At 45.1% G+C, this 24766-nt stretch overlaps 2 protein-coding genes across 3 annotated transcripts; both read left to right on the top strand.

Annotated features, from left to right (window-relative positions):
- Positions 1-228: 228 nt before the first annotated feature.
- PPP1CC (protein phosphatase 1 catalytic subunit gamma) lies at positions 229-15604 on the top strand. The gene is made up of 7 exons (XM_065646187.1): positions 229-362; positions 9196-9327; positions 10419-10649; positions 12235-12339; positions 13334-13557; positions 13807-13941; positions 14379-15604. The coding sequence occupies exons 1-7, from the start codon at positions 308-310 to the stop codon at positions 14466-14468; spliced, it is 972 nt and encodes a 323-aa protein (XP_065502259.1). The 5' UTR covers positions 229-307; the 3' UTR covers positions 14469-15604.
- A 3236-nt stretch (positions 15605-18840) lies between these two features.
- On the top strand, positions 18841-24761 carry HVCN1 (hydrogen voltage gated channel 1). Of its 2 annotated transcripts, none has more exons than XM_065646486.1 (6): positions 18841-18863; positions 20588-20817; positions 21379-21483; positions 21967-22198; positions 23837-23949; positions 24276-24761. In XM_065646486.1, the coding sequence occupies exons 2-6, from the start codon at positions 20623-20625 to the stop codon at positions 24339-24341; spliced, it is 711 nt and encodes a 236-aa protein (XP_065502558.1). In that variant the 5' UTR covers positions 18841-18863; positions 20588-20622; the 3' UTR covers positions 24342-24761. The 2 variants fall into 2 exon arrangements, with proteins under 2 accessions (XP_065502558.1, XP_065502557.1); XM_065646485.1 differs by lacking the exon at positions 18841-18863 and adding an exon at positions 18868-18933.
- Positions 24762-24766: the final 5 nt, after the last annotated feature.

Here is a 24766-nt window from a genome sequence, read left to right as displayed (position 1 = left end):
GTTTCACCGCCCCGCTCTTCCCGCCCGGCCTATAAAGGGTTTCCGGTGAGCCGCCTCGCGCTCGTAGTATCCATGCGCCCGGCTCGCTCGCTGAGGAGACGGCGGCCATTTTGTTCAGTGCTGGGTCTCTGCTGAGACCGGCGGTCGAGGGGGGGGCGGGGGGGAAGAGAGAGAGGGAAGAAGGCGAGCGGGGAGGAGAGGAGGAAGGGGGCAAAACGAGACAGAACGAGGAGAGAAGTCGGGCCGGCCAAGCAGCGAGCGGAGGGAGGGGTGCCGCGGGGAGGGGTCCGCCGGCCGCTGAGAGGCGATGGCGGATATAGACAAGCTCAACATCGACAGCATCATCCAACGGCTGCTGGAGGGTGAGGGCCGGGGAAGGCGCGGGGCGAGTGGCCGTGGGGTGGGTGGCGGCCGGGCCGGTGTCCGGGAGCCCGCCCGTGCGGCGCCTCCGCGGTCCCGCCTCAGGCAGCGCCGGGGGCTGCGCCGCGTCCCGCCCGCCCGGGGGGACCGACGTGGAGGGGCCGCCGAGGCGCTTTGTCTTCCCCGGGGCTCGTCTCCGCCGCCGCCCCGGGCGGCTCAGCCCTTCGGCCCCAACTTTTCCCTCCTGAGCTCAGCCCGTGTGTCCCCGAGCTGTCGGTGCCCTCGGAGCCCCTCCGCGCCCCCGGGCCGGTGCTGGGACCGGCCGCCTGCCTCCCTTCTCCTCCTCTAAGGAGATGCTTAATTTAGTATTATTTTCGTAGGAAAGCGTTTAAGAAAAAAAAAAAAAAAAGTGGTTTTTTTTCTTCCACATGTGCACACGGGGTCTGTGCTTGGCTGGGCTCTGGGGAGACCTGGCGTGTTTAAAGAGTCTTGGGGCAGCTTTTCGGCAAGTCGGGAGGAGACTTCGGGTTATGGTGGTTTTAGCTGTGATGAGCCGCTTGCGCTAACGCTACCGTAGGATTTCGGCTCCTAATTCGTAACATATGGTGGCTTTTTTTAGGTGTGAATAGAGGGTTGGGGTTCGGTGTTTCAGACAGTCTGTGGAAGGGCTTATTGTCTTGTGGTGCTAGTGCTTTGGATTGCAAAGAGTTGCAGGGGAGTTTCTAAATCAAAGGAAAAGCTGGAAATTGCAGGCGGTGTCTTCAGCATCATCCCTTTGGTTGCAGGGATCAGTACGGGGCTACAATTGTCGGCTGATCTTTCTTAAGGCAAAAGGCTGCAAAGTAGCCAATGCCGAATATTCTTCCAGGGATCAAAGAAAATGATAATTATTCAGAGAAGGAAGCTTTATTTCACATATGTCAGAACAGGCATCTCATCAGGACTTACGCTTGAAGAGCTTGGTCAGGGATTTAACTTTTTTCCATTTGGCACAGAGTCATCTGAGATGTTGAGACAAATGGTGAAGAAATGTCTTTCAGCTGTATTACACCCTTCTTACAAGATGTTGCTTGTGTAATGGCTTGGATAGCAAAAGGTCAGAGGAACAATAATGCTACTCTAGACATCATTTGGAGTTAAAAATCCTATAGATGTATTAGGGGATTATTGAACTAGAATAAGGAAAAGTAGATAGGGCTTTTCCTCTGATCCGTTTTGGGGTTTGCCTGTTACCAATTTAAACTGCCCTGGTTTCAATTATTTAAAGGCTTCCCTTTGTAAATTTAGACCAGGATTTTCCTGAAAGTCCAGTAGTACAATTTGTAGATGTCAGGTCCTGTATGTTGTATGTTTGGCGACATATTAATACATGCTCAGTTTTACTGCAGGTATTAGTTACAATTCTTACTTGATTTTCCGTAGTGTAGCTATTGTGATTTTCTCAAAGTGTAAGTGCTTAATATCAAAAACATGGAATAAGATAATCCTAGAAAGAGAGCTGAATGATTTTTGAATGATTTCTCTTGTTTAAAGTTTAAAAAAGTAGTGAGAAGTACTGCATCAGTATGTTATGTTATGTTCTTACTGAGCTTATATCAGTATTATACATTTGGAGAAGATGAGAGTTCATAAATCAGGCTTCAGAAGGTTTATTGACAAGATCTTCTAAAGAATGGTCCATGCAACTAAAGATGTTACCTGAGGTTGCATCAGCTGCCAGAACTGAAAATAATTTTTTTCCTTCATTGACATTTCAGCTGGGATTTTGGATTCCTTGAGGCAATGCTTGTCTTTCAATATTTAAAACAATTGCCGGTGTTAGTGACCTATGCTAGTGCTTTTTTGTTGCTTATTAAATGTCTGTTATAAATATCTTTTCAAGGCAGAGTAGGGATTGACCTTTGTGGTAGTCTGTCATTTCTATACATTTTTTCCAGAAAGGGCAAAATGATACTGTATTTTAGCAAACACTGCATTTTTGATAAAGTGCTAAATTGTGTGAATTACTGTGCAAATGCCGTTCTCGTCAGTTGTTTAAAATTTTCTTCACTCATCCTTTCCCTGAAAAGATTAAGGTCCAACTGGGTGGATGACAGGACTGAATTTCCAAAGTGGAGGTCTGCATAGTATTAAATGGAGAAAAAAACATCTGAAGTATGTGTAAGAATTCTCATCCTATTTAGATTTGGAGCAAATGAGAAATTATTTTTCAGTGCGATTCTGGCAGAGTAACTGTATAATATTAGTTATATAAAGTCTGGTGTGTCTGTACCAGAACTCTGTCTCAAGTGATATCCTTTTCAGACAAGGCTGCACACAGATTAAAATCATACTCAAGTATGAAAACACTCCAAAATCTCTTTAAATAATCAGCTTACTCACAAACTAAGTTGCCCAAATCTTTATGCAAGCTGTAATTTTTAGAGCAATTTGGTATTTCATTACAGCTGTCTTTAAACTGTATACTTAAATATTTTTGTAGCAGTTAATGTTTGGTGATTTTGCTAGTAAAATGCAAAGGAGATGAACAGGGGTCATTGCCCCTTTCTTTTTAAAGGTAACAAACCAAAATATTAAGGAGATACTTGATGAAATATGTCAAATCGATGAGAAAATACAGCTAAGCAGGTATTTGTGTTTTACAATATGCGTTAGCATTGCACTGATGGAAGAGACCGAGATCTACACGAGTAGTGAATCTAGTCGAACGGCTGAGGTAGAATGGTTAAAGGGTGAATAATAAATTACTCTCGCTTTTGTTCTTAATATGAGGTATTAATAATGGATTTGTGAGGGGTTTTTACTTTTTTGTAGTAGTTGATACTCTCCTGCACACATTAGGCTAGTTAGCTGAAATTATTAATTTGTTCTTTAAAAAGCCTGAAAGTATATCTTTAGCTTCTAATTCTAAAGCAAATATTTGAAGAGTCTTGCTCCGAATGTTTATAGTACAGAGCCTTTTGGCATTGAAATGTCACAAAAACATTTTTCTGTAACATTGTTCTCAACCTTGGAAAACCATTCAATGAAAACATTGAATGTACTGATATTTTTTTTTTTTGCTATAATTTAATTTGTATTTGTAGCCTTCTTTAGTAATGATGGCTGTGTTCTGCTAGGAGCAATTTTATGAGTACAGGCTGTCTAGTTTTGTCACTTTTAATAACTGTACTAACAACAATTTTCACAAGAATAAGGCTTCTGAAGTATACTAAATGACAGTATCCTGCACTGAGTATTGAAATATTTCCTAAGTGTCCTTGGTAGTAGATAACAGCTTGAATATTTATGGAACTAACTTGCTTCACTAAGGAAGAAGAAGGGGCATGCGTGAGAGCAAATTACTCTCCTAGGAGTATTGTAAGCAGTAACTTCATGGTTCTGAGCTTGCCGCTGCGCGTGTCTGTTAAGTCAGAACTGCCGGTAGACAAGAAGATGCTAGAAAAGCTCCCTGCAAGATGAAAAAATCAGTGGCATCTGTGTGGTTGTGGAAAAGGATCCAGGAAATGGCAGAATTCCTGTTCAGCTCTGGGCAAAGAATGAGTGACAAATCCCGAGATTCCCCGAGTGTAAGCGTGGCTTCCTTGCCTTGTCGAGTCAGATGTTGTTCTTATAACTTGAGCCCTTTATCTGTTTCCTTCGTCTAGTTCATTGGCAGCTTTTTGCAGAACAGAGCTCAGAGTAAAGTATCTAGAAAACAAGATTGAAATGTACTAGTCTTACCATGGTAATAATGAATAACATGGTAAAATAACACAATTTCAACATGTTTAAGTGGAACCTGAGTTGACGTCTGTTTCTGAAAATCTTTTCTGTACTGCAGCCTCTGCAAGTGCTGTTAAGGGAAAACTAAATGATGAATGGAGGCTACTCTAGATAAAGCCATGTGAGGCTAGAATGGTGGTAGCCATTCTGAAAGCTGAAATCCTGGCTAGTGCACTAAAATCAGCAAAAAGACTCTTAAGTCCTCAAACTTTCCTGTTTATACACCCCCAGTTTTCTATTCCCAGTAAGGTCTGTTTTATAGCTGTCAAGGAGAAATTATCTCTAATTTGCTTTAAATGGGGAAAGAGGATCATCCAGTTATTAAAAATAGTTGATCTAAAGAGCATGGATAAACTTCTGCTTGCAACAAAAATTACTTCTTAGGAATTTGGTTCTTTAATTTTTCCTTTCACCGTTCTGCTAAATACAGCATTGATAGGGTCTGAAGGGCTGTTGACTGTGTAGCTTCATATACTTAGATAAGTCTCTGGTTCTGACAGATGTTAATCTGAAATGTGGTCAGATTTCACTTGTCGATGAGTCGTGATACTGTGGTAAAGCTTCTAATAGACAAGCAGCACTTGTTGACCTCAAACCATATAATTTTCCATAGTTTGTGTAGTTTAATGTTAATAGCTTCCTGCTGTGTTGCAGCGGTTTCTAATAATGGGAAATAGGAGCTCTGCACTTGGAAGATGAGGATTAGATTCCTGTCGCTGCTGTGCATTGAAATAAGTCAGTTAAATTCCGTGTTTGCCCAGTCAGTGAAGTGGAGGAATTTATCATCTCTGAGTATTTGTGATCAGCATGAGTACCTGTTGCTGTATAGCTCTTTCCAGTGTTAAAGTATGTTACAATATGAAAATTTTGCAGTCATGCAGAATCTTCTGTTTGATAATGCTGCTGTGAACTTTTGTCGTATTAAAAGTAGACTAGAACTTTTTTCTTTTTGGCAGCTTGGGCCCTGAGGAGTTGCTTTTCAGTTTCAATTTTGAATTGGAAATAATCTGATCAAAGTTAGTTGTGCCTACAGTAAAGCAAAACCTTTTTTTACATCAACCACTTTCAACTTATTTATTCCCTTTGTGCCTTTGGTACAAAACTGAATGTGAAACTGTCATCAGGAACTGAACTGCTAAAAACAAGATTAAAAACAACTTGCAGTATTTTTGGACATGTCTCTAGGATTGCAGACATCTTAACATAAAATATGGTAAACCTGGAAGACCCATTTAATAAGCTGAAAAATGAACTGACCTGCTGATAGCCTATTTTCTTTAAAACATTTTCTGCATGAGAACTTGATTCCAGCGCTTCAATTGACAGCATTTCAGTTGCTTCTTTTAATGTAATACTGAAGGAAAAGGAGATGTTTGGATCACTTGTAACATTTAATATAATGTTATTTTTGAATACTTTTCCTAAGTATCCATCTCTTTCATATGAACCTTAAATGAGGCAATATACTCTGTTATGTCGTAGCGTTTGCCTTCATTAAAGGATTGTGTGGCACCTAGCTGAGCACTGGAAAACACTGCTGATGGGATGTGGTATACAGATCTGTTGTACTATATGTGCATGTGGTCACCTGACGGTGACGTACAGATGTTCTAGATCCCACAGTTCTTGAGCCATTTATCCTTCACAATGATATATATAAAAGTTATCCTAGATGTCATGTGGTGTTTGAACCCCTAGCAGTTTTTCTCCTTGTCTTGGAAAGTAACAGTAATTTTAATAGTTGGAACCTATGTTCAAGTCAGTACCACTGCAGAGATCATCCAGGCTTCAGGGAGGGATCTTTTTCTGGAGTCTTTTCCATCCAGTGGAGAGCTTATTTTTCCAAAACTCGTACTAGTACAGTGGAGAACATTTTACTTGTTAAAAAACTGCCCAGACTGGACATTCAAATTCAAACTTTGAAAAAATTATTCTTAAGAGCAAGAACATCTCTGCCTAAAGGAGTATGGGGATGTATTATTGTCTGGAAATAGTGCAGCATAAATAAAATATTTGAAATAGGCTGACTTTTTTCCTCAGCTGATTAATCTTTAGCTTGTTCTGCTGTTAGTTCCAGACTGTCACTTCTGAGAGGTTATTTTTTATGCATTGAGAGAACAAATAAGCATGTACAGTACTATTGAGCTGCTCTTTTGACTTTATGACCAAGCTGCCAATTAGTATCGTACTCTTTGATCTCTACAAGCTGCCTTGTTTTGTTCCAAAGCAGAGAAAAGAAACTGTAAACACAACACATTTTTCATAGTATATTATTTTTGCCTTTCTTAGCAGGACTAAGTAGCTTGAAGACTCAATGAGAGGAACCTTTTAAGAAGTCATTCAGACTGAATATCCTGTGTTTCCTTGCCAGGTCTTTCATTGCAGATGAGAAAATCCTTGCACGAAAAATATAGATTGCTCAAACCAACATGCGCTTCTGCATATTTGATTCTTCTGAAGCCAAAATAGTTTTTGCAGCTTTCCAGGATATGTAGGTCAATGTTAGAAGGAATTGAAGACTCTTGTTTCTTCTGTGCTGATTCCATGTTGGACGAAAATGGTCAAAATGTCATTGGCAGGCAGCGTGCTACAGAACTGCATCAAATTATCCTGTTTTTCTGTGCTAGTGAGTTTGTGAACTGCAACAAGGCATCATTTTATCTTGTCAAAGTTTTCTGCAAGCAGATGACTAAAATGGCATGAAGATTATACTGGTTCAATTAAAATATATTGGAGAAACATAGGAAATGATCTGAAACAGTTTTCAGATTTTAATCTTCAGCAAAAATGAATGCATATGCTTTATTCATGAGCTTTAGTGACTAAGTATATTACATAGTCTGTATACTTTTTTTATACTTTTAAAGTTATGGATGTGAGATATACAGAGTTTGTTTTTTAGCAATTTCTAACAAGACCAAATCGGGGAAAGTTACACTTTTGGCTTCTCAGAAACTAAATACAAGTCAATTTTATTATCTCAGAAACAAAGGTGAATTGTAGAATCTAAGAGTAGGGGGAGAAATAACATAATTCATCCAGCTCATCACTTTATTCTGTACATTTCTGGTTTTTATTGCTTCTGGATATTTGACATTTAAAATAACTTGTTCATTGCTCAGGAGCGTTTGGAAAATTACTGTATGGATGAAAAAATGACTGGATGAAAAGCCTCATGCGTGATAAACTGCTGTGACAAAGATTTAACTTTCATTTATATGCTTCATTACTTCTAATATTTTAATGGAAGACATGAAGTTTAGCAGTAATTCCAGTGTTGCCATGTAATGTCGGTGTTGGGTGATAACACATAGGCAGTGAATAATAAAGGAGCATGGGTCGCCTGAAAGATAACATCAGACTTTTGACCCACAGTTATGTCACTGTCAGTATACACTGTAATTTGAACAAAAGTTTAATTTTGAAGCTTGTTTGAGGAAAGGTGGTGTGTTTTAGTGTATTGTCAGTGATTCTTCAGGGCAGCCTGTGCTACTGTGACTGGGGTCTCTGGGAGTCAGTGTGCAGGGGAGAACTGTTTTGGTAACAACACTTGTTAAGTGCTGGTAGAGGTTGTATCCAGTGGATGGATACTACACAATCACTGTTTTATTCTTTCCCTGGTAAGATGCATGCTGACTCAACAATGTTCTCTGCTCTTGATCAGAGGCTTGCACTAAAGTAGGAAACTTCTGTGCTAATAAGAAATCGTAAACTCTTCGGAACACAACTATTTTTGTTCTTACTCTTCCTAAAACATGTCCCCGGCCACCCTTCTCGGCCTTTCCTACTGCAGTTCTCATTTCTGGATTTCATACAGTGCAAGGCCCACAGTGACAGTACAGAGATTTGAGTCATCTGTAGCTCCCAGATTTCTCACTCTGAGGTTAAACAGCATCAAGGGAATTAGACTGAAATAGTATCTAAAAGGTTATTTAGGAATTCAGGAAGATAATATTGCAGAGATTCTTATGTTTGAAAGGGTTTGGGGCTTGTTTCTTGCTTTTTTTTTTTGCAACTAAAGACCAAGTGTTTTTGGATAAGGGCATAGATTCTTCAGTCTCAGTGCAATATGAGTTGTACACAGTAAGCAGCCTGACCAGGCAATATTACTAGTGTAGTGTTTTCATTTCTGGAGGTGTTGTCAGAGTGTTTCCAGGCATCTGAGGTCATTCAGCTTTCATGCTGCTAAACCAATGGGTTATGTTGCAGGAGATGACTGCTCTTATTCCATAATCTTACTGGAATTTGCTACAGGGTTGTTTGTTTTGTTTTCTTCAGCTTTGTAAGTGCTCCATGTTGTCAGTGGTTTTGACACCAAATAAAAATAAGCTTTACCAGTAATGGCATCATTGCAAATTTTTATGTAGTCTTATCCTAACCCTGATTGGTATGGGGGAAGTGGTCTGAGACTGGGAGATGGATCTCCTACTGGCTTGACTTTTACTGTGCTCAAAGGCAGTGGTAAGGCAAGCTGTTTTGTCATTGTGATCCAAAAATGCTTCTTTGCATATAGTTCTGACCTTCTAATCGTATGGTTATTTTTCTTCTGTTTGCTAACTGCAGTGTAGAATGGGGCAGTACAGTATTTGTTGGTATTGTAGTCTTGTTTGTTTAGAGACTGCCTTGGGCAAGGTTAGATGAGAGTTTAGGGAAGCTTGTACATTTGAGCTACGATGTTGATAATTAAATGGGAGACTTCCTTTTCTCAGGTTTAGACAGCTTTCCAGAGAAGAAGTGTATAACCGCTTCATTTTAAGAATATATATATACACAGTCATATTCTCCAAGATGGGGTTTATAACTAAATAGAACTAAAACGATGCTATTTAAAATGTGACATTTAACGGGGGAAGTGTTGAGCCATGAGTTCTGTTAAATGAAAGTAACAGACAGCTGAAACAGAACACAGTACCCTTTCTCTGGTAATGTGGCAGTGCAGTTTCACCTCAACAGACTGATATTGCCCTGTTATCTTCTCATTCTGTATTACAGTGGCATTTAGTCAGGCTCTTAAAATAACACTGGGCATATTGTTGATTTTGATAACTGACTTCTGACTCCTTCCAACAGTGCGAGGATCAAAACCAGGCAAAAATGTCCAACTTCAAGAGAATGAAATTAGAGGACTGTGCTTGAAATCCAGAGAAATCTTTCTCAGTCAGCCTATTTTACTAGAACTTGAAGCTCCACTGAAAATATGCGGTGAGTACCGTGACTTTTGTTTTGATGCTTAGGGAGTGGGGACCAAAATAATCTAAACCCAAAAAGTAATTGGTCCACTTTCACCAGGTCTCTTGGGGAAGGGATTCACATGAAGTTTTGGAAAGGAGTTTTTGTATCAATTAAATAATGTTTGGCCCGGTCATGGCTGAACAAGGGGAAACAAAGGAGAACTACAGTAGTTTATTGTAGCTGCTATTCAGAGTTGAACAGTGGTTTGACAGTATTTTAAAATCCTGCTGGGAACTTAAATTTTTATGTTCTTTCTTGGAATTACTTTCTAGTGTGGTTTCACTGTACTTGTACACAGTGGTGCTCACTTTGCACACATATACATGTCTAGCTATGCTAAGAGAATGAAAAATGTCAAAATAAAAGCCTCCATAAAGGCACTTTATAAAAAGCTTCCAGCAAACCGTATTTTATCCTACTCTTAACACTGGGGATTTACATCAAATTGAAGTACCTTGTTCAATATTTATAACATGGGTAGTCTAGAACCATGATTTAGTGTTCTGCTTGTCAGAAACAAAACCATGATTTAAACCAAAGGCAGAAATACCAATTTCGTTTTCAATACAACTTCACTGCTAGAATGTGAATTACTGAGTGTTTCAGGAAAATACCAGAGATGGTACAAAGGAAAGCAAATTCTCCAAGTGGTCAGTTTTCCATCTATATTACTAATGCTCAGTGGAAATACCAAAAATGAGGTAAAGGTTCCTGATCTCATAGCCACTAGTCAAGTAAAAGATTTAACTGGATGTCAGATTTTCACTTAAACACTCTAAGTTGATTTCATGGAATCTTGGTTTTGTTTTGCACACAATATTTTTAAGTAGCTACTCACTTCATCTTCGTGCAGTTAGGCATTGCATTGCATAGATGTAAAACTTTGGAATGCAGTAATTTTATATGCACTAAGATAAACTATTTTTTAAGTATGTTGTAGGCTGTATCTAATTGCAAGCTTTTTCTGTTTATGAAGCACCATTCATTTGTTCTTTCTCTAGAATCAATGAAAGCATGTAGCAAAGGGTCACTTATGTGTCATTTCTGAATACTCTTTACAGGTGACATCCATGGACAGTACTACGACTTGCTTCGACTCTTTGAATATGGAGGTTTTCCACCAGAAAGCAACTACCTGTTCCTTGGTGATTATGTCGACAGAGGAAAACAGTCTTTAGAAACAATTTGTCTTCTATTGGCCTACAAAATTAAATACCCAGAGAATTTTTTCCTCCTCAGAGGGAACCACGAATGTGCCAGCATTAATAGAATTTATGGGTTTTACGATGAATGTAAGTGGTACTGACGTGTGCATCTTTGGCTTGGGAAAGCAGGGTAGGAGGTGCCAGTGTTGCAGTGTCAGATGATTCTTTCCTAATTGTAAATACCTTTGCACACTTCAGGGGGGCCCAGGGCCTGTTTTAGGAAGGGAAATGTGTACTTGCCCTGATGCTGTTGGAGTCTGATCCTCACAGTACAAAGCAGCATGCAAGTAGGCAGTTTTATTTATTGGCCGTTAACAAACAGTTGTCACTGGTACATATTGTTAAAGTTCTTAAAGTCACCTAGTGAGGGATGAGAAGATTTTACTTGATGTATTTTACAAAAGTCCACCTCCATTTCCTTCACTTGAGGGATGATTATGTATATTTTTGTTAGAACTTAGCTTGGAGAATGGACTGATCTTCACTGTGATTATGTTACAGTGCTTGCAATCTACTTATATAAATACTTGTAGCTTTGTAATGTTAAAAAAAAAAAAGAAAAGACTTCACCCTTCTCCAGATGCAGTCCTGCTGTATTGTGTGCGGTTGCTTTGGCCAAAATCAATATTTCTTTTCATAAATGGAGCAAAGCAAGAGTGAAGCCTTCGGTGTGATGCGTACTTGGATTGAGCACCAGATACTCGCTCTTTCAGTAGGTGGCTTCAGCTCCAAAACTTGTCGCTTGAACCAGTGTATCAGCCTTTTAATAAGGAAATAACGCTTTTTTTTTTTTTTTTTGGCATCATGAGTGCTCCTTCTCCTTTGAACAAAGGCAATGTTGCTGTGCGGTTAACGTGCCAGCTCTGTCACTGCAGAGTGTGTTAAGGTCTATTGTGATGGAGACTATACATAGACTTTTCCTTAAGATAACAATTTTTTGCTGTGAAGTAGAAGTGTATGTTCATGTTTCAAGGGATGTGACTTAATAAATCCAGATAGAACTGTTAAATTAATTGTGCACTGAAGCATTCTCATGACATCCATGATGGAATATACTTGGCTTGTAGCTTACAATATGTACTCGCCATGTCTTGTTCTCCTGCAACGAGGATACAAAGATGTGTGGTATTTTGAATTTGACTCCTCAGAGATTAATCACAGGCTTAGTCATATATCACAAATATGTTCAGGGTTCATATCTGTTGAGAGAGTCCCTTGAAAAGCAAAACTGCCTCGATTTCATTTTGCAGTCCTTTTTCTTTGCCTAGAGAGACTTTATGTGGTAAAGCACTAGTAGAAGTTTAAAGAAAATCTGCTTTCCAAGAATTGCTGAAGAAAGCAAGTGGTGAAACTTTCTGAAATGGACCAAATTCTCCAAGGGATGATTTTCCAAAGCACAGTTGGGCCTGGAGAGTCTGGCTGCCAACAGTGGAATGTCATTCTGTCGAACAGGCTTGTGTGATCTTCAGAGCACTCTGCCATGCTGAAAAAGACCTTTGCAACTTTCTTACAAGCAATAAAATATGTCAGTGGATATCAGTGAAGATAAACTGTGTAGAGACTTTAATCCTAACTTTTTGCAAGCCTTAGTAACTTAAGGCAGCCATGATATGTTGGTTGTGGTTGTGTTGGAAAAGCATATTGACTGTTTTTCCTCCAAAATGTCTTCTAGGTAAGAGAAGATACAATATTAAGCTGTGGAAAACCTTCACAGACTGTTTTAACTGTTTACCAATTGCAGCTATTGTGGATGAGAAAATATTCTGCTGTCATGGGGGTAAGTAACAGTTCCTTAGTTAACATTTCAGAAACTCTAGTACTGTAATATCAGTCATAGCAATTTCATGTTTATGTTGCTGAGGCTTCAAAACTTCAGGGATTTTTCTCTGCTTTGGTTGAGGTATGAGGTAAGGCTGAGCTCGGTTAGTGTCAGTTTTGTGAATCATTGAGCCGTTAGTTTTGTAGGTTCAGACACAATTGTCTGCTTTTCGTTTTCTACCAAAAAGCACATTTAATAGTGTCTCCTTTTGCGTACAAAATCCTTGTAGGTCTTTTTAGGCTTCTATTACTACGAGTTTTATGTACATTCTGAGAACATATTTTCATAGAATGGTTTGCATTGGAGCACCTTTAAAGATGGTTGAGCAGAATCCCCCAGCCATGGGCAGGGCCATCTGTCACTAGCTCAAGTTGCTCAAAGCCCTGTCCAACCCGATGGCTTTGGAGTTTTGTTTGTAGAAATCAGCTCTGTTATGCTGTGTGATACCTGCTTCATGCAACTTTTCAAAGTAATAAAATACATATTACACCTTAAATGTTTCATCTCCTGGAAGTAATTAAAGTTGCCCAGGAAGACATATCAGTGAAAAATGGTACAAAGTCTGTTTGATATTGTATTTCATCTTACTAGGGCCTGATCATTTAAATAAACATACCCTGTAATTTCTAGTAGTAATGCCTCTTTTACTTGACAGCTCTTTTAACAGACACTGGCAAAATATTACAGTGAGATTATTGTAATCCTGTAAAATGTGAAAATGGCTTTGCTTATCTTGTTCCCAGTAAATCTTCTAGAAAGTCACTCGTCTTCTGTTACAAAAGCTGTAAAACAAATGCTGGATTAAAAAAATGCCGGTTAACATTGCCATTGAACTACATAAAATTGCAGTGGTGAATCAGTTTGAATACAAGTTATTTTTGTCTTGCATTAATACCTCAGTCTTACAAAGTTGGACTGAAGTGTAGACTGCATGTGTCTTAACTCCGAACAGGCTTGTCACCAGACCTTCAGTCGATGGAACAGATCAGGAGAATTATGCGCCCCACTGATGTACCAGATCAAGGGCTCCTTTGTGATCTCCTCTGGTCTGACCCTGACAAGGATGTCCTAGGATGGGGTGAAAATGACAGAGGAGTGTCCTTCACATTTGGTGCTGAAGTCGTTGCTAAGTTTCTCCACAAACATGATTTGGATCTCATATGTCGAGCTCATCAGGTATCTTAATTTTGTACGTTAAGCCATAGAATAATTTAGGTTCAGAGGGACCTGAGGTGGTCATCTGGTCCAACCCTACACACATGTACTCAACACAGGACAAACCAGCATAAGCCCGAGTTGCTGAGGATCTTGTCCACCCAAGTTTTAAATATCTGCTAGTTTTTTTCAGCTACTGGCTCTGTTTAAGCTGCTTTGCATCTTGGCAGGAAGATGTCCAGTCTAATATTTCTGCTTTTTTCTCTAAAGGTTGTTGAAGATGGATATGAGTTTTTTGCAAAAAGACAATTGGTAACTCTCTTTTCTGCCCCAAATTACTGTGGAGAATTTGATAATGCGGGTGCCATGATGAGTGTGGACGAAACTCTAATGTGTTCTTTTCAGGTATAGTATCTGAAGATTTTACCTTCTTGTTTGTGTAGTCACACTTTACATTTTCTCTGTTTCAAATTGATACTTCACTTTTCCAGAACCATAATGCTTTTTTCAAATAGGTCTTTACAGATATCGCATGTAGACAGGGTTATGTTTGCACGCATGCCTTCAAAAATGTGATAAGCCCTTGCCCGTGTGAGCAGATGAACTGTTTTACCTTGGAATTAAATCGTCTGAGCACAGTTATCAGCTGTTAGCCTGTGTCCATTGGCACAGCCTCGCAGATCAGCTGCTCTAAGCCCTGATGGAGCTCTGAGAAGAAAACAGATTTATTTCTTGGCATGTTTATGACTAGTCCAGATGAGCTGCGTAGTGCTTTACTAGTGAATTAATGGATGTTAAGAAAGCTAAAACTTTTTGCTAAATGGCTTGAACTATCTTTTCAGATTTTGAAACCTGCAGAGAAAAAGAAACCCAATTCCAGCAGACCTGTCACGCCTCCCAGGGGTATGATCACAAAACAAGCGAAGAAGTAGTCACTTTGGCGCTGCCTTGTTGGGACTTGTATCATAGTATATAACCTCCATTTTTAAAACTGTAATGTGTACTGTTCAGCTTGCTCAAAATAGATAACGTGTTTTGTGGTTTTCCTTTTGATTTGATGAATGGCATTTGCTGGTTGTAACAGCGAATGAAAGACTTTTCTCCCTCCCAGGAAGAGCTGGAAGTTTTCATTTCGTTGGTGTTACAGCTGTACACTCCACAGCATCTTCTCCTGTCATGATGGGTAATTGTACAACTGACTTTCGGAATCTGTACAATGGGTAGTGTAAATGCTTGTTTTCTTCTTTAGGATCTAAAGAGGGCACTAGTGTGCTGCGAGAGTAGAGATTTGTTACTGTTGGAAATTACATGCTGTTTATACAAACCACTGTGAACTTTTTTACGTTGAAATTTGTTTTAAAGGGATTGCTTTTCTTTTAGTTAGTTTTATTGCTGTCAACAGTAGAAATAACCTTCAACCTTGCATCACTGGTATGATGTATATTTAATTCAGACACACATCCCTCTCCGAATACTGAAAATGACAATTAAAAGCCATTATTTTAAGTGTTTGTGTCTCTTTCCTGAAGCCAAAGTTCGCTTAGAAAACTGTTTGTACACGACCCGCCACGCTGGTTTGGCAGGGCTTTCCATTCCCACCCTCCTCTTGGAGATAAAAGGAAGTCCGGACTTGAAATAGCAAGCAGAAACGCTCTGCTGTTAATTCTATTCATGGTAAAAGTAAACACGTTTTTGTACAGTTTCCATACGTTCACTCAAGTGGACGGTTTTACAGTGGCGTCAGAAAGCTGCAAGTGATGGAAATGGTTCTAGATCGTCCTGAGTGGTTTTGTGCGTTTTAGCCTAAAGACTTTGTTTCACAAAGAAACCTAGAAAACAGCTTGATAAGCCAACCAGAGGCATCGATCTTGATCACCAGTTTATATAAATCTCTCACAGAATCTTGTTTTTTAAAAACTGTTAATCTTTTTTGAACAGATAACAGTGTACAATACCATGTAGTGAAAATCACTTATTAAATGAAGAAATTGTTAAATCTTCTCGGTGTCGGTTTATCACAACATATACACTACCGCTATCAGAGGACCTGACTTAGAGAAATAAATTGTTCTGGAAACCCACAAATTCTCGGTTTGGATTTGTCTGAGCTACAAGCATGAGAGGAAGGTTTTTAAACAGGAGTGTTGGGTTTAGGTCCAGTTCTGGAGCTTTAATGCACATGTTGCCCTTAAACATGGGGAGGGTGCAGGCCTGGAGCTCCCGGAGCACTTCAGGCAGGTGCTGCTTTGTTTGGTCTGTTGACTTAAAAGGGTTGTAGCTGAGGACAAGACCAATTTCTTCTGGTTCCTAATTAAAGAACTGCAAATTCTTGGTGAGGAAGGGAAGTTCAGTAAACTTTCCCACTAGCAAGGTTTGGTGCGCACCAGCAGAGTTGAGGTGGTGGCCAAGGGGTGACAGCAGCTCTGGGCAGTTGATCTGTTCCTTCGTGTGCCTTGTGGAAAAAACTCTGAGATTTGAGTCAAATGAAGTGGCAATTTCTAGAGTCGAGGTGGCTCGTTCAGCCTGTTCTAAAACTGCTGCAGTGATGAGCTTCTGGGGCTTGGTGGAGTCTGGTTCTGAAGAAGTGCCTTGCTCAGAGAAGCCACCAGCTCTGTCCTGCTTGACTGAGTTTCCCTTCACTTCTGGAGTCAGCTGAATTCTTTAGACAATAATGTAACATCTTAGCAGTCCCCAGCCATTGATTTTGATTTTTAATGTATTTCTCTGCCAAATCAAAGAGCCTTTTTCCTATTCTGAAGCCTTTTTTTTTTTTCTTTCTCCTCCCTCTAAAGCTGATTAACCAAACCACTTCTTGGTAACTCTTGATTGAGCTCGTTAGATAAGTGTTCACAATTGCCTGCTGAAGGCTTTCTCACAAATGTACTTTCACCACATCTGTGGTTTTCTTTATAGCTCCATAATTTTTCTCCCTCCTTGTAAAATAGTCACCCACATGTCTTCTATTGATCTGGCAAATAATAGAGCGCATATGGAACCAGTTTTTATTTGACTTGTGTCTGAAGGAATGCATTGACCCATCTCTGTAACCATTAGCTCTGCGTGTCACCATGTCACACCATTTTCCTCTGTGACTTGTATTTTTTTCCTCTCCTCAAATGCGGTTTCAGCAACACATGTGCCTATTCTGGGCCGCGCTTTCTGCTTGGCTGCGTTCCCCGGGCTGCTTCACGTCCCGTGGACTCCCCAGCTGCTGGGGGGAAGGAAGCGGAGGTGGAAAGATTCCTGCTCCACCGCAGAGGCAGGAAGGAAAGAAGAGCTGCTGGTCTTGCTATGAACTGTGACCAAAAGCTCAGATGTGAACCTCGTGAGGTTCAACAAGGGCAAGGTCCTGCCCCTGGGTCAGGGCAACCCCCAGTATGAATCCAGGCTGGGGATGGAGGCATGGAGAGCAGCCCTGTGGAGAAGGACTTGGGGGTGTTGGTTGATGGGAAGCTCAACACGACCAAGCAATGCGCGCTCACAGCCCAGAAAGCCAGCTGTATCCTGGGCTGCGTCACCAGGAGTGTGACCAGCAGCTCTGCCCCTCTGCTCCGCTCTGCTGAGACCCCCCCTGCAGCGCTGGTCCGGCTCTGGGGTCACCAGCACAGGACAGACGTGGACCTGCTGGAGAGGGGCCAGAGGAGCCACAGAAATTACCTGAGGCTGGAACAGCTCTGCTGGGAGGACAGGCTGAGAGAGCTGGGGCGTGTAGTGACAGGACAAGGGACGATGGCTTTAAACTGAAAAATGGGAGATATAGGTCAGATATAAGGAAGAAATTGGCTTGTGAAAAATTGTGCTGTTACTATGAAGTGTAGAAATTGGCAGCTTAGCCCACTGGCAGCCTGGGAAGAGGTTTGAGGTGAGGCCCTGGCATGAGGCAGCTGAGCCTCCCCTGCTCCAGCCCCGTAACGCTGGATTCACCCTGAAATCGCACTGGGCACCAGCCTGGTCCTCACTAAGTGCTTCATGCTGCCTTGCAGCCATGGTTAATGTACAGCCCCTCAGAGCTCAGGGGGCACACACTGGTTATTGGGATTTTATTTAAGTTCTGACAATGCAGCTTCATGTTTGTGATCACCCTGGTAGCTCCACTCAGCAGCTGTGCATGGGGCCAGCTGAGCCCACGGAGCATGAAGACAACTCAGCTCACGGGGAGCAGAAGCTGGCAGTTTTCTCCTTAAAACCTGCACTTCTTACTGACAAGGGGGTCAGGCCTGCTGAGTTCTCAGGAGATCTGCCATCTGCATTTCTAGTCCTGAGGTGGTGCCTTCCACCTTCAGCTGATTGTGTTGGTGTTTACTGGAGTCAGCTGAGACCAAAATGCCTCAATTATCTGGAAACTCCCAAGATAAAACTCCTCCCTGGTGCTGCTGCAGGACTGCACCTTCATCCTGCACTGGGCTGATCTCTGCAAGTAGGTGTTTTGGGGTGATGGTGGAGGGACAGGGGTTCAGAGCTCTGGGAGGGTGTTGCTGATGCTGAGTCCCCATCACCCCAGGGAGGAGGATGGGGACGGGCCTGTGCACTGTGGGATGAGGCAATAGAAAACTTCCAGGTTCCACGAAAAGTTTTAGGCAGTCTCCAGGAGAAAACCCTTTCCAAGAAATGTATTTTGGCTTTAAAAGTGTAAAAGCTGAGATACACCTCTTAATTAGGGAAGAATTGGAAATGTTTCAGGTTTGTCTTAGAGATGCAATAGAGATGCGTCCTTGATCCTTTCTGCAGCTGAGTTTGCTCAGGGCACTTCCAAAACCAGCTCGTGTTTGAAAAGCAAGGGGAACCCTCAATAAGAAGAGGCTGCCTGATAAAGCCTGAGCCTGTAAATGGAGGCAGGTTAATCCAGGCCTAATTTCTAGGGTTTACACTTTTGTAATCCTTTTGATCCCTGGACCTCCACCTACTTCGTGGGACTAATCTGTGCCCCTGCTCAGCAGCCGAGCGCTAATCTCAGCAGCGGCTCATGATTTCATGTCGTGCCTGTCCTGGATGTCCGCTTGGTTTACCCGGTGGGCTGAGGGGAATGATTTTTAAAAGTCTTAAAAAAAAAAAAAAAGTTTAAACTCTATCCAGCGTGTCCTGTTCCGGCAGCTCCCGCTCAGGGGCGTATCGCTGCGAGCCTGGGGTGAAAAAGCTGCGAAAATGGCAAATGTCGGAGTGCGGACCCCGGCCCGGGGACTCCGGGACCCGCTCGGCGCCTTTCCGGGCGCGATGGGAAAGGAGGCGGCGGGGCCGGCCGGGGGAGGCGGGACCGGGCTGGGCCGGGAGCGGCCCCGCGGCGCCGGGGGAGGCGCAGGGCGGCGGGGGGCGCAGCCGGGACGCGCACGGTACCGGGAACCGGGGGGAGCGGGACCGAGCGGGCGGGGAGTGGCCGGGGCGCTCCCGGGGTTTGGATCGGTGAGTGTCTCTCTGGGGCGGGGGGGTTGCAGCGGGCCCCCACCCGGGGCCGCCACGTCCTTCCCCGCGGGGGTCCCGCCGGGGCCGGGGGCTCCGTCCCGCTCCGGGAGCGCGGAGCCGACACGGTCGCTCCGGCCGGCGGCGCGGACGGGGGAGGTTGGGGAGCCCCAGCCGCAGCCCCGGCCGCTCCATCCGCCGGTGGCGGCTCCGGGCCCCGCGGCCCGGGCGAGCCCAGAGGCTGCTCCGTAACGGGCCGGGGGCTCCACGGCCGGGGCAGCTCCCCGGGGGGCTCCACTCAGCGCCCGGCGGCTGCGAACGAAGGTGCTGCCGCTGGGGCAGCAGCGCGGGGCCGTCACTGTCCCCTACAGCGGGTGACAAAGTGGTCCGGAGCCCGCGTGGCCTCCAGCAGCCACCGCTGCTGTGAGCGGGTCCCACCGGGACCCCCAGAGACCCCCGTTTGCAGGGAGCGGAGGGGAGGGGGAGCAGCCGGGGGGCACGGGCAGACCCACGGCAGCTCCAGTGGGCCAAGAGCGGCTTGCGCTGAGCCCCGGGTCAGCTCTGGCCAAGGACGGGTGCATGGAGAGCCCCGCTGGGGATGGGGACGCAGTTGTCTGCCGGCGGCAGTAGCGGTTTTGGGGCGGGTTTGTGGGCCAGGCAGTCTCGCCAGGTTGCCCAAAGAGGAAGGGTGAGCTGGTGGGGCTGCGACAGGGGAACACGAGAGCGGGCGCAGACGGAGCCTCTCCCTGCAGCCGTTCTCAGCGCCGAGCCGCAACTGGAATCATCCGCAGGTTTGGGCTTGGTCCTCACTGGGTGCCCACAGGGACGGGCTGAGGCTGGGATGCCCAAGGGTGACGTCAGCTCTGGGGGTGCGGGAGAGGAGATGGGGGAGCCGTGTGCCGGGACGGCGTCACGCACCGGCCACGATGAAACACGAGAGTTCACCTGTGTATTTTGCCTGTGGAGGCTGAAAACATAGGGGTCTTGGGTGTTAGCGAAGGGAAACTACGTTGTTGTTCAGCTTGGCGGTGCGGCTGGAGGGTGGTGATGCCCCAGTTAGCCCAGGGGCAGCTGGGCTGCAGCTGCGGCCACCCGAAGGGACGAGGGCAGCTCTGGGGGCGCAGCGGGAGGCTTGGCTTGGGCGTTGCTAACAGCAGCCTGCCCGGACAGGTGGGGCGTGAGGGAGCAAATGAAGGAGAGGAAATCACCCGCATCCAGCTTCTGACCGATACCCTCCATCCATCAGTGTCTAGTAGAAACACAATGGCTCTTTCCAACGGGAAATCGGCAGCTGCCTCCTCTTGCATCACAAGATGCGAGATAAGGCCTGGCATTTTTTTTTCTCCCGTAGTTGATGCTTTGTTTTGGGATGTTTAGAAATACCTCGTGGGGAAGTTCCTCATTGTAGAGCAGCACAACGGGGTGCAAACAGCACTGGGGCGGGTGGCGGGGACTCCACGTCGCACCGTGGGAGGTGATGCAAAACAAGCAGCACCACCGTTAAGCAATTTCCCGTCAGCAGGGCCCATCCACACCATCCAGCTGCATCTGAATGAAGCATCACGTTCTTGTCACGCTTGCTGTGGTGAAACGGGGGAGATTTGGCATCCTTGGTCAGTCCCGAGCAGGAAGTTGACTCTCTGTTCTTGTCCTTCAGACGCTGGCCAGGTGATGCCAGCTTGATCCAGAGCCATGTCCAGGTACCTGAAGCACTTCACAGTGGTGGGGGACGACCCCGTGCAATGGAGCAACGACTATCGGAAATGGGAGGAGGAGGAGGAGGCTGGGGAGAAGCAGCCGGATTCGGAGATCAAGCTGGAGCCCACCAGGAGCCATGTCTCCTTCCAGATCATGATGAAGAGGCTCTTCAGCTCCCACAGGTTTCAGGTGAGGCAGAACACACTCAGACTGAAGGGAAATGAGAGCGAGATGCGGCCAAAGGCGCCTGTGACAGCAGAGGCGATGCGGGATGGAGCTCAGAGTGGTCTGGGAGCAGCACCGAGCTCCTGAGCGCTCACGGTGCCTGCGACAGCGGCTGCTGCCTCCGAGCTGGGCCGTCCTGTTGGAAACGAGCCGCTCTGCAGCCGGTGCAGATGTTTCCTGAGCGGCGATAAGCCTCGGTGCGCGCTCAGCACAGCGCGGCTGGGGGCACGTGCTCTCCCACGGCTCCTGCTCCCCAAGATCCCCCACGTCAAATGGTGGGAAACGGCCAGGTTTGGTGGGAGCTGAGCGGTTTTGTAAGGGCAAGACTTTGCGAGAATACCCCACTGATCGGGGGCTGTTCGAGTGGGGGTCCTGTTTGGGAGCAACAGAAAGCTCCATGAAATACCACCAGCCAAACTGGGGATGCAGGAGGTTGGAGCGTGTTTAGGTGAGAGCTGCGTCAGCTCCTCTTGCCGATCCGTCCATGCTGGGAAGGGGTTATCATCGGTTCTTTTCCTCCAACAGATCCTGGTTGTCTGCTTGGTCATCCTGGATGCCTTGTTGGTCCTGGGGGAATTGCTTATGGACTTGAAAATCATCCATCCGGACAAATATAATATAACCCCAAAGGTAAAATGCAGGGAAATGTCAACGCGAACCACGATTTCCCTCTTCGGTGGCTCAAAGCCCACTAGATGGGGTGGCTGGGCAGGCAGGACCTGGACCGTCAGCCTTGCTGAGCCGGCGGCTGCAGCCACACGGACAAAGGTCTCGCAGGGACGCGTGTGACAGCCCTGCAGCGTGCGGAGCCAACCTGGCTTATGCTGGTCCGTGCAGCAGCTTCGTGTTTCCTTGGGCTGTGGCAGAGCTGAATCGCTCTCGTCACCCTTCTCCAAGTCATCTTCTCATCTCCTGGTCCGGCTTACCCAAAGCCTCTGGCTGCCCAGCCACGCTCGCTCTGGTTGTCCTTTAGAGCAGGAGGAAAGTCCCCAGTCCTCCCCCTCGTAGACTCAGACCAGACGTGCCCTGCAGCGGTGGAGCTTTTCCAACCTGCCCTGCTCACCTGCACACAGGGGGCTTTCCTGACCCTAAACTCACACTGTCTTTTCCCAGGTTTTCCACTATCTCTCCCTGTCCATTTTAACCATCTTCCTGGTTGAGGTGGGGTTCAAGGTCTTCATCTACCGCTGGGAATTCTTCCACCACAAGTTTGAAGTGCTGGACGGGATCGTCGTCATCGTGTCCTTCATCCTCGACGTCGTCCTCGTCTTCCGGGAGCACGAGTTTGAAGCTATCGGGCTCCTGATTCTCCTGCGGCTGTGGCGCGTGGCCAGGATTATCAACGGTAGGTGTGCGCGGCCGGTCGGGAGCTTTCCCTTGTGCCTGGGCTGGATTTGCCAACCTTCCCTGAATTATCTGGGATGGCATCTTTGTTCCCTTCTCAAAGCCATCTGCGAGACACCAGGGTCTTGCTCTCCCAGCAAGACTTTACTGACTCTGCTGTTGTAACCATAAATAGTTGCAAATAGATGGAAATTCAGACACTTCTGAAATGACCGTAGCTGGGAACACTTTCTGCCTTGTCTGGGAAAGGATTTTGAGATTCGAAAAATGTGGCAGTGGAATTATCCCTAATTCCCACATGAAACCTCAGCCCAAGTGCCGTCCTGGGCCTACGAGTGCACTTTGGGTGAGTGCTCTGCACTTGATGCAGCTGTAAATCTTGTTAGCTGGGACAAAAGGAAAGGATGGCCGGGCTCGAATCCGGCACCTGCAGCCCCCCGCTGCCATTGCGATGGGGAGAACGTGCCTGATCGGTGGCACTGGCCAGGAATGGGGAAGGCATGAGAGCAGCTTGGGGCTCTTTTTAGTTCAGCGTGAAAGTCAGAGAGAAACCGGATTCGTGTGCAGCTGCATGAGCCGCAGGAACCTCATTTTTACAGCAGAGCAGCAGTGTTGTGTTTACAAGTAACTCTCCTTATCCTTGGGTGCTCCTGGGTTTCCACCCAGGTTTCTCTCCATGCCCATCCGCTTGGAGGGACAGAGGGACAAAGAAAACCTGCCCCAAGCTTGGGGTGCTGCGTGGCTAAACCCAGGCACGGTTCACTGCCTTCAGTCACTCTTGACCCACAGGGACTGGGTTACAGGCAGGTGGGGACTGTCTGATGTTACCAATGCAAATAAGCAGCATCGCTGCTTTGTCTGCAGAGCAGTGAACCCCCAAACCCCAAACCTGCTGCCTGTAGAACTAGAAACACGGGCACGCATCAGTGCCTGCCCTCGCACACGCGGTTCTTTCTGCAGCCGGCGGAGAGCTCTGTCCGGTAGGAAGAACGTGATGTTCTTGCTGATCCTACCGAGCTTTTTTTTTTTTTTTTTTTCCCCCCCTTGGAAAAGGGTGGGAAGGAAACACCTTTGCTGTGGGGGCTAATTTCACATGTAATAACCTCAGAATGTTTCAGTGCAGAAGTGACACCTCCGCCGTAATGAGAAACGGCGTGTGAGGTGAAGCCAAAACCGTCAGGAGCCGCTGATGTGCCTGATGTGCCACGTCCTGTGACATGGGCAGGAGCCACCGGCCCCAGGGCAGGGACAGGAGCCTGGTGCCCCAGGCTGTGCCCTTACAGCAAAGCTCCCGGTTACACAAAACCGGCTAATATGCAACAAAGCTGCCAGTTACATCCCCCCAGGCTCTGCCAAGGGACGATTCAAATTCAGGACTTGAATGACAGTTTGATTAATTCAGCTCCGAGGCCAGACTGCACTTCCCAGCAGTGTTGGTATCTGAATCCTGGGGCAGGGGGGGCTGCTTTAAAACTCTCCTCATTAAGGAAAGTGCTTGGGAAGGGTGGTTTGAAGAGGACAGAAGCAGAGCTGGAGAGGGACACGTTTAACTCCTTGAGTACAGACCCTGTGTACCGTCGGCCTCCTGCTAGCGGCTGTTTTACATTGTAAAACGAATCCGCTGTGAATTGTTTCACAGGAATAATTCTATCGGTAAAGACCCGCTCCGAACAACAAGTGTCCAAGCTAAAGCAAGCAAACCTGAAACTTGCAACAAAGGTTGAACAACTGGAACAGAGCTGTATAGAGAAGGTAAGAAAACATTTTAAATTAAAAGATTTACCCGCTGGCTGCTCCCCTGGACAATCTGGCCTGGGCTCCTTTTGCAAGATTTGCCACTGTCAGCTCAGTTTCTTCACCAGAAAGTGGGGGGGTGAAGAACCACAGCCCTACCCGTGCTTCCCTCGCCGCCTCTCTTGCGAAGGAACGACGGCCACCTCCGTCCTACTTACTTTAGCCAGGTTGTGCTGTTTTACTGCAGCATGAGATACCTTAAAATAGTTTCCTAGGTTCCCACAGATCTTCCTGCTGCTGTAACATAAAAGCTATATTAATGATTTGACTTTCGTCTCCCACAGGAGCAAGAAATTGAGAGGCTTAACAAGATACTAAAACAGCACGGACTCATCAGCGAGCAAAAGTAGGAGGCCAGTTTTCGAGGTGGGGATGTCTGCCCTGGAGAGAGCAGTGTAGCAATCTACCAGTTTGACCTGAAAGGTTTTCCTGTCTCTTTGCTTTCTCTTGTATAGTGTTGTCTGTAAACATTTTTCTATTTGACCACACTTAGATTAGATCTTGGGATTGCAAAAACAAACGTTGCTGGAAAATTAATCATGCATGCTCCCGGTAAACAGTGATTTCATAAGACGTTTATTGTACAGTTGTACAGTCAAAACTTCAAAATAATTTAATAAAGACACATCTTTACAAGCTGTACATCCACAACAGTACCAGATTTAAAATAACTGAATTTTTCTGTGATAATGTTCTTTGTTTGCAACATCTTGTAGAAACTTGCAGTACAAATTATAAGAAGCGAGGCTGAATATGTCACTTCTTCTCTCCAAGC

This window comes from Caloenas nicobarica, chromosome 16 (genome assembly GCF_036013445.1).
Source record: "Caloenas nicobarica isolate bCalNic1 chromosome 16, bCalNic1.hap1, whole genome shotgun sequence".
Classification (NCBI taxonomy): Eukaryota; Metazoa; Chordata; class Aves; order Columbiformes; family Columbidae; genus Caloenas; species Caloenas nicobarica.
Note: the sequence above shows the minus strand (reverse complement) of the source record. Positions and strands in the feature narration are given on the sequence as shown.